Raw genomic sequence first — 17,912 nt, 5'->3', positions numbered from 1 at the left:
GACTAATACATGAACTTCGTAGCACCTGCCGGAGTGTTTGTATTGGTTTCGTCATTTTCACGCATCACCTTTTCTTATTGCCAAAACGGTTTCGACCTTTGCAGTGTCTTACTAGGCGTCTGTCTGCTGGATCAGAAAGGAAATCACATCGAGTTTCACATCGTCGTTCGCAAAGCAACGCCGCGTCACAACGCTAGCTGCTTTTCCCTTTCCACATTTGACCCCTTCCTCCATAAATCACCAGTTCAGGCGTCAGAGGAGAGGCCTTCCAATGTTTAGCAAAACAACGAAGTCCACACACAGAAGCCGAACACCGATCATCAGTCGGAAGAATGGGAACAAAATTCGTGCTCTATGTAGGTCTTGCGGTTTCGGCACCTGCCGAAAAAATGTCGAAATACGCACGCCGAGCTTTTTTTTTTCTTCTTTCTTTTGCGCTCATATTACTGCCGAAAGAATTTCGTTTTTTTTTCCACGTGAAATAGATGCCGAGAAACGCCCCCGACTTTTCCGTAAAAATACGGCGTAAATGCGGAAGATCAGAAACACCCCGTTCATAACCCGGAATTTTATCTGTGTCGTCGTGTGAGCAGCATATCGCACACCGGAAGAGCAGCGCAATGCACCGAAAGTAAAGGTGAACGGTGTGGGATTCTTATCAGCACTCCCTTTCGCGATGTTGCGCGCAGGAAAGCAACCTTGAACTATCAGTCCACCCCAACACGCGTTGAAACACATTGTGCTGCTCGGCTGGTGGCTCCGCGTACGCTGTACACCATCCCGAGCCCTCCTCCTCGAAACCTTTCACTCGGCGGTCGAAGCACATCGACACCACACTTCATTCAGCCACAGCTCGCAGCAGAACCACCACCGGGTCCATCGTCTCGCAACGTCCCGACTGTCATTTTGGCATTGTTACTTGCGGGCCGTCATCGAATCTGTCTTTTTGCCATGTCCGATGAGGATTCCCACTTCACTCACTGTCACTCCATTCTGAAAGAGATTCTGCAAGATGACGATGACGACGACCAGGTAGTCCTCAAGGAATCCACCCAGAAGAGGGAACTCGCAGAAGGCGTCCAGGCGCTCCAGGACAAAGAAGTTGAACCGTCTTGCGATCAAACCAGTGATACGCCCAGCATGAACCAACAATGTTGCTGCGGCGTTAAAGACCGTGTAGATTTTGAGAATGGTGACTGCGTCCGCGATGATTTGACTGGCGTTTGCGTATATACTGGAGGAAGGTAAGTGGAAGGGGGAGTATATAGGAGCTGCGTTTTGAAGAATTAGTATGCACTATATAAGAACTTTGTGTGGAGAAAGCTAGCGTGCTGAACAGTGCAGAACGCCTGCACCTATATGTAAAAAAAAAAAAACTTTCACTTGCGGTTAATCAGGGAATGGGTAAGCTTTCTCCATGTGCGTTTTTTGACAGAAGGTATGTTTATGGCCAAGTAACGAAATTTTCACTACATTGTACTTGAAAAAAAAAAAAGCGTTACCTGCGATAAGCAAACTTCACGTACGTGAACATGCCAGCGTCCTGTAAAAGTTTGCTCGTAAAAGTACTATACTAGATGGACTGGGGCGGTTGCTCACCTGGCGCCCCCCCCCCCCCCCCCACACACCTTTCGGCGCCCCTGTAAGTGGATATTCAAAATCGGGCTTGCGTGACATTTGCAAGCTCGTGGAATGTTCAGAAGTTATTGCACACCTCCCAGAGTTCCTGCGAAATAGGCGAAATTTTTTAACCCAACAACGTCCTCGTCCTGCGCACGCCGGATGTCTAGAAGCGTTGCTTGTCATCGGACCCTCATTATTTGCTTACTAGAGCAATTCGTATAGCGGGGCACACTTTACTCTTTCTCTTTTTATTTCGCGACAGCAAGATAAGGCAATCTAGGAAGATCTCACCTGAATACTCGTATCTTAGTCGGAAGGCCCGGAGAAACCTGTCACTTTTCGCAATTCTACTACGCTGGCAATGTTAATATGCGGGGAAGTGATGACAACTTCAAAGCAATGCTAAAGCCTATAGGAAGGGGGGGGGGGGGGGGGGGGTACCGAGGCCCACGCCGCGGTTATGCTCAGGTTTTCCAGTGATCTTCCGATACCCTTTCCATGCAGGCGCATTTCCCTCTGGAGAGTTCGAAAGTGTTGTCCGAAGTGTTCGAAAGCGTTCCCTCCGAGTGAAAAGAGAAGGAACCAAAAACAAACAAACAAAAAAAACGCACACACGTTATTTTGGGTAAACCGGAACGGAATGAAAACCGTAGTTTTATTTATTTGTATGCTCCGGAAGGAAGCGGAAAGAATTCGTATTCGGTTTTTATTGGGACCTCAAGAGCACATGCCGCAATATCTCAAGTGCGCAATACGTTACATCCATCGGTGTTCAGGTAGGAAAATCTGAAATTAATTCTCGGATCAAATGTCTCGCCTGTCCCCGGAAATAACTCGACGACTTGCTGTCACTTAGGTCAACGACATTGTCGTTATTTGTGCGCGAACCTCGCATCACAGACCGCAAGAAGGGCTCGTTTTTCTCTAAGCCGCTTGGTGGGACCTTATAACGCCACTGTTTCTATTTTTATTTTTTGTTTTCCCCTCCGTTTGACATCTTGGCGGGAATAAAAGTGACTATTTTCGACGCAGTAAATTCTCCTTACACCATGAAACTGAACCGGTTCGAACCGTTATTCTTTTACTTCAGAACTGAACCGTTTCCTTTGAACCGAAACGAAAACCGGAACGAAAAACGTTTCGGCTCGACACCGTGGTTCCTATAGGATGGAAGATTATCTCCCCAATCCTTCCCCCTCTCTAGACATCGCTCGTGGCCAGCGTTACCCCGCGGTGCTTTCATATACATGCAGGGGCGGCGGAAGGGGGGTTACATGGGTTACTATAGACCCCCTGAATTTATGAAGGGTGCCCAAAATTCCCATGGAAGTGAGGCGCCAAAGTGTACGTCGCTCATAGCCACAGTTGCCTCGCGGCGCTATAACAGACTTTAAAAAAGAGAGACAGTTGTTTCTAGAGTTGTGAAAAGCCCTCCACATACCTGGTTTTCCGCACCGTGGCAGGTTTCCGTGCCTGCACATCCGGTTGACCAACTTGGAAAGCCACCGGACTTACTTCGTCGCGCTAGACTTTACTCTCCTCGGTAACACCAGCCCCGGGGAACAGGCGTTGTTGGACTATACTGGTCAGTATTTTTGGTGACTAAGACTCTGCCGTTCTAGAACGCATGGCCTTGCAGAACCGTACTTCGTCCCACGTCCTAATCACCTGGCGGGGTGGCACTGGAATGGGAATGCCTTGTACTTCAACCTCAACTCCATTGCGAATGGAGGTCTCCAAGAAAGCTATGTAAGCGGCGTCAACGTTTTCTTTGGCAACGAAAGGCACATACAGGCAGGGGCGGATCCAGACCCTCGGTTGGGGGGGGGGCGGTTTCTTAGTTTCGGCGGTTTCTTAGAGCGCGTAGTGGGGGAGGGGGGAGAGGGAAATCCAATGTATAAACTGACGTTTGGGGGGGGCGATCGCCCGACCGCCCCCCCCCTTGGATCCGCCACTGCATACAGGGTGCCCGTCCAGAGGTGTGCCAGGTACATACAGTCTGTAAGGTGTTTATTCTTACCCTTTACAGATTCTTTTTTAAGCTGTGAGGACGCAGAACAGAATAAATGTCGTTTTTGTAGTTGAGTTATGCGGACATCTTCTCGAAGAAAGCGTGCATCTACAATATGACTAATTACCAAAAATTCGTTAACTCTCTAATTATGAGATATCGAGCAAAAGCGAGATATAGCAGATTGAGACTATCCTCGTTGAAAGGCATTCTACATTTTAAAAACCCTGAAACACGCACATGCATTAAAATATCCTCCTCCGAATTTTTGGTGCGCGAACCGGAACCGGAACCGCAGCGACCGGGAACGCAGGGAGCACAGCGCTCATCGGCGCTCATTTTCACGTCAGAGGGCCACGTGATTGCGAGCGATGGAGATGATTGGAGTACGGGTAGGCAAGTAAGCCACCAGCTCGCGTGGCTGAGTGGTTAGCGTGTGGTTCGCCATGTCACGTCGAGACTGAGAGACACCCGGGTTGGAATCCGGGTGCCGTCCGGGGTTTCTTTCAGGGTTTTCCTCAGACGCTTTCGGATATATGTCGGTACGGTACGCACATTCCCCCAGGGCGTTAGTCGTGAAGTTGCCCACCTCTGTGAGGCCGACAACGGCAAGCCCTCACCACCACTTTGACCAACAGTTGCCCTTGTGCCATAAAAAAAAAAAAAAAAAAAAAAAAACAGACCATCACCACCCTTGGCGAGGGATGATGTGCTCCTGGGGCGCGCTTTTTCAGTTTCGGCTCATTTGCATGTAAAAATTGTGGGATGGATATTTTAACGCAAGTACGTGTTTCAGGCTTTTTAAAACGCGGAATGGCTTTCAACGAGGATTGTCTATCATTCTGCTATCACGCTTTTGCCCGAAATAGTTATAGTTAATGAACTTTAGGTTATTAGTCATCTTGTAGTTGCAGACTGTGTTCGAGAGGATGTCCACCTTACCGTATAACTTGACGACATTTATGCTGTTCTTAGAGCTTTTTTTTTTTTTTTTTTGTAAGAGATCTCTAAAGGATAAAAATAAACGCCCCGTATGTGCATAAGGTGGACGGGAATGTCAAAACCTCATCGCGTGAACGGGAAAGTTTCAAAATCTCATTACTGCAAGAAATCGGCGACATTACTAAACGTCGTGTTTCGTATGAAGACAAGAGAAGCAGGGAACAATATCGCTGCGGGCAGGGATATTCCCAGGATTTGCGTCTCGGGGGGTGAAGGTGTGGGGTGGCACCCATATTCACAGGCTTTCTGGCTCTTTTGGCCTTTGTGGAAGACAACAGGGAGGGGTGCTGCAAGATTTTTGGGGGTGTCTTAGGGGGGTGCTGGGGAAATCCCTGGCTGTGGGAGTCTCGTTTAGTTCCAGTTCACTGAATACTAAGCGCCTTTTGCATGTACCGATGCATGGTACCGTGGTCGCCTACGGTTGGACACCCTGTAAGATCTTAAAATAGGGTAATTCGAGTAGATCAATTTACACGTAAGATGCTGCAAGAATAATGTGTTTTTGTGTCTATTTAAATACTGTACACCTATTAGAAAGTTGCACGTGGTGACACGTGCCTCCTGCCACAGGCGACGTTGAAGATGGCCTGCGAGTACGAGCCAACGTTACGAGTCATTCCATGGAGTAGCGACGTCTGCATAGACCCACTTCCCCTAATGCGCTTCCGCCTAAAGCATACGGCATTCCTGGTCGTTTCACTGCACTGCGAGGTAGGTCCAAGTGTAATGAGATAATCCTATGTCCGTCACATTTGCCGTCGTCTGCTTGTTTCCAGGCTCGCGAAAACAAAAACAACCTTGTTCGAGAGTTCCTTCTGGTGAGGACATCGGAGATGACCAGGTAATCTCATGGCTAGCGGATACTTGTGTGTATCAATACAACAACAACAATTTTATTGCAAGATGATAGATGCTCTACCCGATGGCGATACTCTATCCCATTGCTGGTGGTGATGTGGGAAATGAAATAATGAGCCCCTTCACAATAAGGATCCAAGTCCTATGGTATCCAGAAAGGTGAAGAGAGTTTTGAGGGCAGAGCGTTGGTGGTTTGGATGTGGCCAGGGACCAAGCAATTTTGTGAGAGAGGGAGGTGGGGGGGGGGGGGCGAGAATCTAGCTCGTTAAGGGATCCGGAGGGTACGGTTCGGGAATTTGATGGGGTGGGCAATGGAGAAGAATGTGCTCTAGAACTTTTACAGCACCGCAGTGACTGCATTGAGGAGAGTCAACTTGAAGCGGTAACGCCATTGCGCTGTAAAAGCCATATCGAGGCGCATTCGATGAACTAATGCAGCATCTTGGCGAGAGGTATGGCGAGGCAGGCGGAAAGCGAGCGCTGGATCAACTATGCTGAGCATGGCTGGGGGGAGAATGTCAGTGGTCCATTGGCGTGTAGTCAGGGGAGTCACGAGGCATCGAAGTACGGAACGACTATCTCCTCTCAGTAGCGCAATACGCGTCCGTCTCCAAGACGAGAGCGCTGCTTCTGCGGCGCTGTCGCCCTGTTCATTCCCTTCGACACCGCAATAGGCTGGAACCCATTGAAGATCCACCCTGTGCCCTGCTTCGTAGACAAGGTTGTAAGCCATTAACACATCCGTCACCAACATTGCGGATGAGCCTCGGATGCCAGAAATTCCAATTGCTTGCAGCGCAGATGTTGAGTCAGTGAACAGTATCAATAGAAATATATAATATGTACAATAGAAATGTGTCTTGTACGTCTGTGGTTACGTCAGAAAGCTCTCGTTTGTTTTCTCCTGACAGGGGTCCGTCCGAATGCTGCCGCAGCCCTCCGAGCAGTAGTTCAGAACCGCCCTTCTCACCCAAATTTATGCAACCATTCCTACAAAACTCTACCTGCAGCAACGACCGGCGCCGCGTGTTTACGCCAGCGGACCTGCCCCAATTGCGACAGCCGGCGCGCCAAGCCGACGCCATGCCGCCAAATTCGACTGCCTTGCGCTTTCCTACAGCTAGGGTACCCTGCAAGGAGAACCAGGCAAATATTGTCAAGGCACCTCAGAATCACCATCCTCTCAAGTCCGGTATCTGGCAACACACTCCCTGGTCCAATGGAACCAACGGCCACAGCACTGTGTCCAGTAACGGACAGACAGAAGCGCCCGCGCTCACTGCGTTTTTTAGGTAGGTTCGTTCAGGCCGCATGTAAGGGAACGAGACGGGGCAGTTGGTACCATGGGCGGTCATAGGATCTTTTCCCAGGGGAGCAGGGAAAGCGTTTCTGGGGGAAGGGGGCCTTCAACTAATAGGCACTTGATACCTGTAACATGCCGCAGATCTGGTGTGTAAGGTTCGGATTATATGGCATCGGAGTAAAAATCGTGAACTGTGTATAAAGAGGGCAATTTCCCACAAGTGACCTTGGTACTCTTTTCGGTGCGCCCGTGGTTGCTAACAAATCCTACTGTAGAATGCTGCAGCATGGACATCGTCTGGCACGAAAGGACACGGTCAGTTATCCATAGCGTAGGGGCTAGGTTTGTCCCGTGTAACTGCTGATAAAACTTACTGAGAGAGTGCAATCGAAAGAAGTGCGGAACATGCTATGAGTGTTCCGAGCTGATTTAGCAGGCAAACAATTGCGGGCAACGAATTTTGATAAAGTTCAGTACACGGCGCGGTTGCCTAGGCACCGTATTGCGCTTTTTAAACCCTGCCTGCGGAAATGTAGTGTGTCATATTTTACAGGAGCCTTCAAAACTGCGCGCCACCCAGATTCGTGACCGACCAGAAACCCAAAGTGGTCCTTCCAAAGGAATCCAGACCCACGTTGCCACCATTTAGTCGCCATCAACAGCAGAACCTTGCTCAAGAATGGCAACAGAGAGGCGCCAACCTTATTCCGAGATCTGCTTACGACATATTCCTCAATGGCTACTTGCAGTGGGTTGCCATGACACGAAGCAACTTAAGCCTCAGGCAGCTGGAAGCCGAGCAACAGGCCAAGACTGAGAGTGAACCGTCGCTTCCGTCACCCTCGGGGAGTCCGGAGGCTCCCGAACAGACAGACAATGCCAAGACTGCATTTTCGTATCACTGTGGCACGTACTATTACACGCCTTATTGGAACACAGCCGCCCAGTCCGTCCAGTTCACTTGAGGTTCAGATACTCTCGCCTGGTGACATGTTAATATAAATGAAGCTCTGTGTTAGTGCTAGAGCTCACTCCTATAACGAAGGTTAACTTCCACTTGGGAGTCTGTTTCTTTATTCTTGTTTACTTCTTGCTTTGCTTTTTGTAACGACGTGACAATATAGTAACATGTAGTAATAACGACGTTGTTGACAGTCTGTCTTTTAAGTGCAAGTCGTCCATTGTTTCTGTTCCATGAGATTTGTAAGGAATAAATTTTATATGCATGGCGATGTTGGTATTTATTTTCAGGTGTTGGCTACATCGTTCGACGCCGCGCTGCTCGTGCCAGTATAGTACTCAAGGAACAATACCGTAATCGGGTGTTCCCCGCTATGGTATATCCGATAATCAAGCGCTTATCAGCAGGGTATATAGGCAGGGTCAATGCAACTGTTTAAAAATTTGCTTAGTTTGCTGCCTTGGTTGTGACCTCAGGCACGTGCTCCAGGTTACCATATATGCTAAGACTGTTTTCGAGACAGCTTTAGAATATGTATATCTTCGCTTCGAAACTCCGGGTGCTGGTCTTCTAGCGGGACCTCTTCAATCAGGAAGTTCTTCCGCGTCAGCTGGTGAAAAGAAGTTAAAAAATTACTCGTGGTGGAGGGGACCCGGATGAACACACAGAAGTAGACCAAGGGGAATGGCGCGCAGGCAAAGCAGTCACCCCAGGGGCGGACCCAAACCCTCTTTTTTTTTCGCTTTATTTTTTTTTTTTTGCGGGGGGGGGGGGGGGAGTGAAATCCAATTTGGATCCGTTTTGGATCCGCCACTGCGTCATCCTCGAGCCGTTGGCCAGCTTTATTGATTTTACAAACCTCTAGGAACTTGGCTAACGTTCTGGCGTTAGCTTCGTTGTCCCGTTCTTCGTAGGACAACAAAGTTTGTGTGCGTGGCCCGCTCAGGTCAGTCATGGTCTGCACCAGCGGCTCTATAGACTGCAATCAATTTTTACATTAGCTGGGAACTGGGATGATAACCGGGTTACCTCTTCGTAATAAACACACTCGCTCATCAAAAGGACGTCGGGCTTGTCCTTACAGTTCTCGGCACAAGAACCCCACTGCAATGATCGAACGTCCACTTCTCCTTTTAATATCCGTTCGTTCTCGTTCACGTTCATTTTAATGAGCGGCAAGAGTTCTGGTAAGTCTGTAAGAAGAACGTCATTCCTGAAAAAGCATATAAAAAAGAAAAGGACAAAAAGGTCAGATAAGGGAAGGCGCTTTGAATGGCACGAGGGTATGTCGATTACAAAACTTCACATTTACCCAAAGCAACTTGCAATCAACCCCACAGCGCCAGTTCCTGCTCCTAGCTCTAGAATCTTGCTGTTGGTCTTCCACTGTCCAACAGAGTTACTTCGGTCGATGTATTTACCAAGAGCGAGCGCCCCATCCCATACGACACAGCCAACATCACCTACACTCCACTGATGTATTGTCAATGAGTTCTCAGTAGAATCCAAATAAATATCGCGAGTAAATGTTTCGTCAGACATGCTTGCGCAACAACTGCACAGTAACACTGGTAACACATACAGTCGTGGATTTAGCGAGCCAAAATATGCGCCAAAACCACTACCCACGACCACGCGCTACAAACTTCATTCGCTTCGTTGTTCGTTGTTCCACCCAGAAAACACAACACCGACAAGCCGACAACACAACACCGACGTATTTCGGAACGGGACGGTGTTATCACAAGTTGTAATGTGCAGTGTTATTTGTTTATTTTTTCCTTTATTTCAAATGGGAGGCGTATAATTTACGTTTGCGATATCAAAATATTCATAAATAGACACAGCTGACGTGTACGTTTGTCGTTAGATGTCTCTCACTGTTATGGAGACGCCGTGGAAGATGGGTAGCATTTGCCGGCAAGGCAAGTTTTTCGAACTTTGCATTTTAAGTTCCGGTATATTTTGTCGCGTTCGCACGCAGCAGCATAAATATCGTGCGGTTATATACGAGGGATATCGGAAAACTGCAAGACCACACGTGTTCAAACAATATTAATGCCGATTGACACGTGGCGTTAGAGCTCGTAGCTCACGCTCGACGTTATCACTTGCCTCAACAACCTTAATACCTATCTTACCACTAAAAGTTTTGCTTCCACGCCTGTGGCAATGCATCCAAGCAGCCTACGCCGCTGGCACAATTTCCTAATTAAAGGAACGTCACAACTCCAACTCTTGCTGCACCGGCGAGCGGTACCGAAATCAGCGAACGCTGAATACGATAGTAGTGCTGTCTCTCCGCAAGCAACGTGTAAATGCAAAGTATGAGAGCGGCGCTTAGACAAATGACATGTACCGACTACTTTTTTCCCCCTTCTTATCTCCCTATTCCCTGCATAGTCATGTAGGTGTGAAGAGGTTTGCTCTGTTCCGTAACAGTTTTCGTCGCTTTCAACTTGCAGTTCTACTTTTCGCCATCGTGGCAACCATCCTAAGCAGTCACCTGGGCTGTGATGCTCTTACAATATCGACATTCTTTGGTGCGGAAGACAAAGCACGTTTAAAATCCCTATTCCTATCGACAAAAGCACTAGCTGACTTGCCATCAGCACATTATGCGGCATTTGGCAGTAAACTGTTGGGAGAGAAGCTTCCCAAACCTCAGGTATGTTTGCCTCCCTTGAAGTTTTATGCTCTTGACTCTTACTTGCTTCAAATGTGGGTTAACCCAACATATTTTGAAACAGGATTACTGTAATGTGTTCAAAAAAGTTGACCAGCAGAACTTGGAATCGTTATTTCATGCCGTATCTGGAAGCAAGCTTGTAGAGAACTGCCAGGTATGAAACTAAAGTACGAGTCATAGTTGTCAATATATATAGCACATCAAGATTGATTGTGACTTTGACAGGTTCCCGTGACAGAGGCTACACTTCAAAATGCCCTTAAGGAAGACTCAAGTGTTGCACAGCTGTATCACGCCGTGTTAACATTGAAAGCACTTGGAAGTCCCGGTTAGTCCAGCGTTCTGGGGTTCCGTAGTGTGCCGCTAAAATAATTTTAATGGTTCCGCTATGTCATAATATAGCCATCCCTTTTCTGATGGACGTTTTAAAAGCAATGATTATCTCGCAGTTGACTCCGCTAAGGTAACTCAGCTCCTCCAGGCTGCGCTCAAGAAGGACGACAGTGTTCTGAAGTAAGATTTCTCTTTTCTTTCGTTTTACAAACTAATGTAAGGATTATCACCTCTTAGTCTAGGGTACGCTTTCCACATTGCGTCAGCGCTTGGCGGCAACGTTAGTCCATTCTTGGAGCGTGTTGAGGATGCTATTGTGCAGGCGGATGAGGTTGGTGGAGAAATTCTCCAGGTGAGACACGCCTGTTTTTACCGTTAGTCATTGTCGATTCATATGTAAGATGACAGTAAAGAATATGGGAGTGACTGTTGGCGCATTCACAGTTTGAAGGTGGCCTCAGCATCACAGCAACAATCATAAGCGGCGTCTACAGGTTGGCCGAGGTGGGCAAACAGGCCCCTACGGTCACAAAGGCAAGTTCAACTGTTCGTCTCAAGAGCCCATGCCCCCCCCATATCCATACAGTCCCAAGCAAACTACTATCAAGTACAAGGTTGAGAATTCAACAATGGTTAATGCCTAATCATGCACAAATACAACGATTTTTATCCCATGTGCAACAAGTGATTACATTTTCTAGGGGTCCTGTATTTTTGTTCCTTGTTCGGTCGGAGTACCTTCAGTGTTCCGCCTGTCAAAGCCAAAGCGACAGTTATCTAAAATCAACTGCTTTTCCCACATGAGCTGCGAGCATTCGTTACTCTGCGCCTACAGCAGGCCTTGAGTAAACATAAGTTTCGTCACGGACGACATTAATAAAGAATTTCTTTCCCAGAGTTCATTATGCCCCACTCTGTATTCCTCACCAGGAACAAGCGCTCAAGTTTACCAACTATTTCCTGTCACGAAAGAACGTTCAGACCGTCAAGGGAGCTGCCCTCTTGTACGACGTGCTGAAGCTCCTGACCGAGAACAAGGTACAAGGAAAACACGATACAAACCCCACAAACCTTTGCTAACGGGAGCTTTCCTTTGCAGTTCCATGTCCCCGTCGCTGTCACCGTTTCGGGCCCTTCTGCTTTGACGGCTGCTTCCCCGACGGTAGTGGTGAAGGTGACCAACGTTCTCGGTCAACCCTTTGGACCTCTTTCCGTCATATTGAGCAAAGCCGTGCGACTCGTTGATGATACGGCTGTCCTGGAGCGCAAACCTTTTGCCCCTTCCAAGGAGGACGCGTAAGTGGCCAGGATTGCGTGCGTGGAATTCGTCTGGGTCGAGGGTAAATTATTGCTTCCTGTTTTTCAAGGTCGCTGTACGTGTTCAACTTCATGTCGAGCAAGCCGCGGAGGGGCTTCTACAAACTCAACCTGAATGCTGTGCCAATCCAGACTGATGCTAGGCTGCTTGGAAACTCTGATGCCGAAGTGAGTTTTCAGGAAAATTGCGTCGTGTTAAGGCATTGTGAACTGTTTCTGAACCTGAAAGTGTGGTAGTGTTTTTGTGATATACCCCTGAAAATTTTCTAAAGTTAGCTCATGCATGCAAGATTCGTTCGATCAGCAACCAGCACCAACATACAGTACAAAGAGAAACGTTTTGAGTCGTGCATAAAGACAAACCTTGTCTGAGCTTTTTCTGAATTCTGTTGTTGTTTCTTTTAAGCCATAGGGTTTATTCTTCTAGTCGGCGGTATTAAATACATTATTGTATGTTTGTCGTTAGCCGTAAGAATCCATTTTCTAGACAACATTTGAGGCTATCTCAAAATTCTCTGATAACGAGAGTCTTAAACAGTCGTAAAACGGTGTTCGTGTCAGTACTTACATACACCCACGAACTCCTTTTCTTGAACTCTCCGTGCTCGGTTTAATACAACGTAACACTTTCTGTTCTTCAGGTTGAGGTAAAGGTAATGACGCAGGTAGAAGTTGTAAACCTGGAAATTGGCACGAGCGATCGGGAACAGACATCTGCGCCAAAGATGGATAAGTGAGTCTACCTGGTGAAGTCGAAGCGAAAAATGGTTGATTTTCTAACGCGCACCGACGCAGGGTGCAATTCCAAGGCAAGCTGGCCAATGTTATCGAAGCTGACAACCATCAGAAATTGGTGATGAAATTCTCCATCAAGGATCGTGCTAACAGTGATCTCATGTTGGCCCATCAAGCATTCGTGCACCTGCACCATGTGGAGACGAAACGGGAGATTGTCTTTCTGGCTGAGCCTGACAACACCCTCATCTACCGGTTTGACCTTGTGAGACCCTGATCGGTTATGCTTATTTGTATATGTATATAGGACAGGCATACATCCTTCTATGTTGAGCAGCAGTTGGAAATAATTCTCCGAGGTAAAAAGCTCTCTGTTGTTACTCTTTCTTTATTCTCTGTCGTTCTCTAAGACTAATTCACTCTAAGCGGGGGGACACCAGTAAGACAACACCAAAGTAAGTCTTCATGCTCTTACCAAATAAGTGTGGTAAAAACAGTTCTTTCATCATACTTATGGTTACCATATGAAGCGTAGATCTGTGACATTTGCAGTGATTTGACTCCTACGCCATTTTGTGACAAATGTACCAAACTTCTCCTAAATTAGGTGGTAGAAATTGCAGATTGCGGAGCAGTAGAAAAAAAACGTTGCAAAATAGAGCGTTCCTTTTGCAGTGGTGGTGCCCATTGTTTGGTGTGCATGGCTTCGTTCCACCAGAAAATCGGGAAATTCACTTACCCAATTGCGCACGTGCCAGCTGGAAGGGAAATGGCGGCATTTTCATGTTAGGCAAGGCCAAAGCTTGCTGGTACTTCCGCCAAAGCGTTTGCGTGCTCCAAAGTGCTCCAAAATGTACAGAGATGATCCAAAGTGCATATTTTGATGCTCTAAAAATTGCTCCAAATTACATTGCATTTGTGTGCATGACGCATGAGTGGTCATCTTACCACCTCTGAAATGGCCGAATGGAATATATAAGGAGGTATGGTAGAAAATAGATGGAATGCATATTAAAAGAAAGTTGCAGAAGGTTGGCTCTGGAAAAATTTATTGTATGTGGGATCACTCTAAATGGCCTACTGTAGTATGCAGTCATTCACACGCAGCTTTTCTCATGGCCAGGATCTGCACCTGAAAGCCAAAGACCTGGGCTACCTGTCAGGAAAATACTCTCTGTCCCTCATTGTTGGTGATGCCGTTGTTGACAACCCATTCCAATGGACATTGGTAAGTATTCCGTTTGAAATGTCTATTTGTGTTGACTGTATCCGTGGTTCTCATGATGTACAGCATGGTTCATATAGCGCTAAGAGGTGTTTCATTATCAATTTACAAATCTTGACACTTTTGCCTCTATATTCGGTGAAGGTATTAAATTTTCGATGCAGGGCAAACAGCTTAGATCCCACTAATTATGCAGACACAAATATATCGTAGTGATTAAATTATAGATGCGCAATGTTTCAGGCTACACTTGAGCTGAGCCTTCCACAGAACCCAAACCCACCAAAGGAAGATGCTGTCAACGTACATGTACCGAAGCAAGAGATCAAGGTACGTGACGTTTCCAGTCGTAACTCGATATTACGTAAAAAAGGGAAAGTGACTGATGCTGGCTTTTTCACAGCACGTCTTCCGAGAGCAAGATAAGAGGCCGCCTGCAGTCCTCTCCAATTTGTTCTGTGGTCTCGTGTTGGCTCCATTGCTGCTCCTCCTCATATTGGTAGGTAGCTGCCACAGCCATAAGTGTGTGCTCTCAATCGATCACTGTGTTCTGTCATTATGTACGTGTCAACATTTACCGAATATTCTGGTGCTCAAACATTGAGGGTTGTGGCATTCATTAGCATTCACTGACAGAATTTTAGAGACCGAAGGCTAGACTGAAAGACGAAACAAAACATAAAGATGCTTCACTGAGAAGGATAAAAACTTTTTATTAAAACGGTGACCTTTTTATTAAAAAGGTCACAGCAGGACAGCAGTGACCTTTTTATTACAAAGGCCGCAACTACGAAGTGGAACAACCGGAGAATATTCTCATCGGCTCGCGGGGCCTCGCTGTGGTGTGTCGGCATCCTTTCCCACACCTCCTCTTCACATATTCTCTGCAGCAGGGCGCAAAGAATTCTGCAGCAAGGAGAGTCATGTGCAAAGGTCGCATCCACAATTGCCCATCCTGATGTCATGCATATGTACAGTCAAACTCCTTTATAGCGAACACCTTTTTAACGAAAATACCACTACAGCAAATTTTTTTGCTGGAGCCGCTGGTCTGCTGGAGCCTGTAGGTCCAATAATAGACATCCTTTTTAACGAAAATACCTTTACTGCGAATTTTTTTTGCTGTCCCCTGAGTTTCGTTGTAAAGGAGTTTGACTGTATTTTTGTGAGCAAGTTTCAATCGGTGGTCAAGCAGTGTGGGTTTCAATGATTGGTAATGCCCATATAGAGCTTGAAGTTTTAGGGTTCAACCCAATTCTTCCCCGAATTGAAGGGTTGCCCCTTTAGGGTGAAATCCAATTTTTACCCGGCAAATTGCCCTCACTGAGACGTCTGTAGGGATGCACACTAACTTGTTTGGCAGCAAACGCAGTTACATCACATTTTGTACCGAACCAGTTCAGTTAGTTCGAGTAACTGAGCCTGATTTCTCCCCGAATTTAGCGTACTGGAAGTTTTTCCACACGAATTTGCATGAATTTAGGTCACACGTTTATTTACCCAATTTCTGCTCCCCGAGTTCAGAAAAAAGTATTTCCCGAAAACGTCAGGCTCTAAAGCTTAAGTCACCGAAATGTCGGAACAAAAGCGTGGATATCCAGACCCACCCAACCCCACCGCGCTCTGAATCCGTGCCTGATCATAGTGCATGCATTTCGTGGACTACTGGAATCTGGGCGGCTTACATGAGTTATGGTGGTTGCGTTCTTTTAATTAGTAATTTGTAGTTATATAGTCCACTTCATAATTTTCTAGTGTGACTGCTTCCAATGTGATTCTCTTGGTGTTGTTAGTGGCAGTGTACGCCAGTGTATGCCTACAAACTTGTTAATCATCTGCCTGCTCTTTTCTGCGTATTAGTGGTTCAAGCTCGGAGCAAACATTTCTGGCTTCCCGCTCAGCCTGAGCGCAGTTCTGTTTCACCTCGGACTAGCAGGTACGTGACTACACGTCAGAATGACGGTCGTAGTCCTTGATCTTGAAGGGTGTCAAAACTTCTCTGCATATTTCTTTTCAGCTATCTTTGGCCTTTTCTTCTGCTTCTGGGTAAACCTGAACATGTTTACTACGCTCAAGTGCTTGTCCGGAGTAGGGGCCATAACCTTCATTTCCGGCCACCGCTTGTTATCGGGCATCACGCAAAAGAAGTGAAGGTGAACTTTCAGTTTGCTGTCTGGGGAATTCAGAAAATAGCGTAGTCTACTCCCTTTTGTCCTGCACCGGCTGTTTCCAGCAAAAATGTCCGGATAGTGGGGTATCCGGATAAATGAAACTCTAGAATAAACAAGCAAACAGCTCGCTCATATAAACTCTTACCTGTGACGTTAACTTGAGAAACATGATCCTTTTGCTTGAAAAAAATGCTAAAGCTATTTTCAGTACTCTTTGTGTACATCGGGTTCGCCAATGGCAGTGGATTCGAGCTGGACATCAGTTGAAGCAACATCGTTAATGACATCTTCAACCTTAATCGCGGTGCACGTGCCTTATCAATGTCCAATCAATATTGACGTTCCCCAGAACTGCGGTGTCGTCCACAGGTGTCAAATTTAGTTCCACATTAGAGAACCCAGCTGTGCAAACAAACAGTTTTCATAGATTAACAAAGTACGAGGAGCCAGGTGAGCTGATGTGAAATCGACGAATGCAGCATCCTCGAGTTTGAGGGACACGGGAGATTCATAAACCAGCAGGTGAAGTGAAATTAAACCCGTTTTCACCACTCAGTGGATCATCTGTAGTGCACCAGACTGGTCAGTCTGCAGCAGATGGGTACAGTAAAGGTAAATTGCATAGCCTGAAATCTGCTATCATGTGCCTTGTGCATATAGTGCAAGATCTGGACAGGTGAAGTCCAGATAAACGGGGGGTCGACCGCGCACTTCAATTGTGAGTAAGGTACGATGAAGGCATAATTATAACTCCTTTGTTTTCTTTTTGCTGTTTTGCAGGCTCTTGGGTAATGTGGGGTGATGATCATAGAGGAAGCAACATTCCCAGGAGCACTTTCGCCAGCCATGCTGAAAATAGTCAAGTCACCGAAATTGCATCTGCATCACAGTCTTCATGTCACATTGTGCTTCATTGGGGTTGTAAAAGAAGTCAGAAACTTTGAGGGCTTAAAATAAGTTTCTTGTTTTGTGTGTTGGTTTTTTTTTTGTTTTGTTTGGTACTTGTTGCATCCTTTTTCTACAAAATAAATTCCTGCCAACACAACTGTGTGCATTGTTCAGTATTCTTCTCTCGGTTTTGTAAAGATGAAACAGGAAATTTATTAATTCTTATATCAGGAGCAGTTCTCTAGGCTACTCTCACATTCTGGAATTCCTACAGAAAGTGAATCGACGATGTCTCATGTATGTATGTATGTATGATGAAAAACAAGGAGGAGTGTGAATGCTTTGTGGGCTCTGTCCTACAGAATAATGTGTATGGGCAGTGCTTGATTCGATCCCCCACCCATGTCCCCGCCTTTCTTCCCTATGGACCCTCTACAGGAAGGCCTTCGCTATTTCAGCTTCTGACGCATGTGAGTAGTGATACAAAAAGCTGTTATAATGTTATAATAGATCACATACTAGACTATCTATCCTTATGCTACTTTCCCCTGCTGCTGCTACTTCAAAGGTCATTATTATTTTACATACATTTGCGGGGTCTTATGCAAAAAGTCCAGTGCAATTGACACGGTCCCAAAGCCTCCTGTTGCAGCAACCAGCTAAATGTACATAGCTCAAACCAAAACATACTTAATTTCGTAATAATTAATGATAAGAGACATCGTCAATAAAATACACAATCAAATGAAGAAAAACCAACAACCCAACATAACCACTGTAGAACACCGAATATCAC

The 17,912-nt window shown here is 46.4% G+C and overlaps 3 protein-coding genes across 5 annotated transcripts; 2 read left to right on the top strand and 1 right to left on the bottom strand.

Moving 5' to 3' along the window:
- The first annotated feature begins 698 nt into the window (after window positions 1-698).
- LOC135393848 (uncharacterized) lies at window positions 699-8,027 on the top strand. 3 transcript variants are annotated; one of them, XM_064624160.1, is made up of 7 exons: window positions 700-1,244; window positions 3,087-3,208; window positions 3,263-3,372; window positions 5,207-5,347; window positions 5,413-5,477; window positions 6,406-6,786; window positions 7,351-8,027. In XM_064624160.1, exons 1-7 carry the CDS (start codon window positions 952-954, stop codon window positions 7,760-7,762), a joined length of 1,524 nt encoding a protein of 507 aa, XP_064480230.1. In that variant the 5' UTR covers window positions 700-951; the 3' UTR covers window positions 7,763-8,027. The 3 variants fall into 3 exon arrangements, with proteins under 3 accessions (XP_064480231.1, XP_064480230.1, XP_064480229.1); XM_064624159.1 differs by having other exon boundaries at window positions 5,171-5,347; XM_064624161.1 differs by lacking the exon at window positions 3,087-3,208 and having other exon boundaries at window positions 699-1,244; window positions 3,246-3,372; window positions 5,171-5,347.
- LOC135393849 (protein N-lysine methyltransferase METTL21D-like) lies at window positions 8,024-9,459 on the bottom strand. Its single transcript, XM_064624162.1, has 4 exons — window positions 9,071-9,459; window positions 8,788-8,971; window positions 8,618-8,737; window positions 8,024-8,368 (listed from the first exon to the last, which is right to left on the bottom strand). Exons 1-4 carry the CDS (start codon window positions 9,298-9,300, stop codon window positions 8,261-8,263), a joined length of 642 nt encoding a protein of 213 aa, XP_064480232.1. The 5' UTR covers window positions 9,301-9,459; the 3' UTR covers window positions 8,024-8,260.
- Window positions 9,460-9,578: 119 nt separating this feature from the next.
- Window positions 9,579-17,273, top strand: LOC135393847 (dolichyl-diphosphooligosaccharide--protein glycosyltransferase subunit 2-like). The gene is made up of 18 exons (XM_064624158.1): window positions 9,579-9,683; window positions 10,224-10,426; window positions 10,509-10,601; window positions 10,673-10,775; window positions 10,897-10,960; window positions 11,018-11,132; window positions 11,225-11,314; window positions 11,711-11,818; window positions 11,880-12,076; window positions 12,148-12,265; window positions 12,739-12,830; window positions 12,893-13,097; window positions 13,956-14,060; window positions 14,301-14,387; window positions 14,461-14,556; window positions 15,918-15,993; window positions 16,075-16,210; window positions 17,009-17,273. The coding sequence occupies exons 1-17, from the start codon at window positions 9,629-9,631 to the stop codon at window positions 16,206-16,208; spliced, it is 1,941 nt and encodes a 646-aa protein (XP_064480228.1). The 5' UTR covers window positions 9,579-9,628; the 3' UTR covers window positions 16,209-16,210; window positions 17,009-17,273.
- Window positions 17,274-17,912: the final 639 nt, after the last annotated feature.

This window comes from Ornithodoros turicata, chromosome 5 (assembly GCF_037126465.1).
Source record: "Ornithodoros turicata isolate Travis chromosome 5, ASM3712646v1, whole genome shotgun sequence".
Taxonomy (NCBI): Eukaryota; Metazoa; Arthropoda; class Arachnida; order Ixodida; family Argasidae; genus Ornithodoros; species Ornithodoros turicata.
Note: the sequence above shows the minus strand (reverse complement) of the source record. Positions and strands in the feature narration are given on the sequence as shown.

Excerpts from the sequence above, each read along its gene's own strand:
- LOC135393848 (XM_064624159.1), top strand. The coding sequence starts at position 952 with ATGTCCGATGAGGATTCCCACTTCACTCACTGTCACTCCATTCTGAAA. Across the intron at positions 3,373-5,170 it reads GAGGTCTCCAAGAAAGCTAT|AAAGTTGCACGTGGTGACAC; the intron begins GTAAGCGGCGTC and ends TACACCTATTAG. Across the intron at positions 5,348-5,412 it reads TCGTTTCACTGCACTGCGAG|GCTCGCGAAAACAAAAACAA; the intron begins GTAGGTCCAAGT and ends GCTTGTTTCCAG.
- LOC135393849 (XM_064624162.1), bottom strand. The coding sequence starts at position 9,300 with ATGTCTGACGAAACATTTACTCGCGATATTTATTTGGATTCTACTGAG. Across the intron at positions 8,738-8,787 it reads AGTGTGTTTATTACGAAGAG|TCTATAGAGCCGCTGGTGCA; the intron begins GTAACCCGGTTA and ends AATTGATTGCAG. Across the intron at positions 8,369-8,617 it reads CGTTAGCCAAGTTCCTAGAG|CTGACGCGGAAGAACTTCCT; the intron begins GTTTGTAAAATC and ends TCTTTTCACCAG.
- LOC135393847 (XM_064624158.1), top strand. The coding sequence starts at position 9,629 with ATGTCTCTCACTGTTATGGAGACGCCGTGGAAGATGGGTAGCATTTGC. Across the intron at positions 11,133-11,224 it reads TTGGTGGAGAAATTCTCCAG|TTTGAAGGTGGCCTCAGCAT; the intron begins GTGAGACACGCC and ends GCGCATTCACAG. Across the intron at positions 14,557-15,917 it reads TGCTGCTCCTCCTCATATTG|TGGTTCAAGCTCGGAGCAAA; the intron begins GTAGGTAGCTGC and ends TCTGCGTATTAG.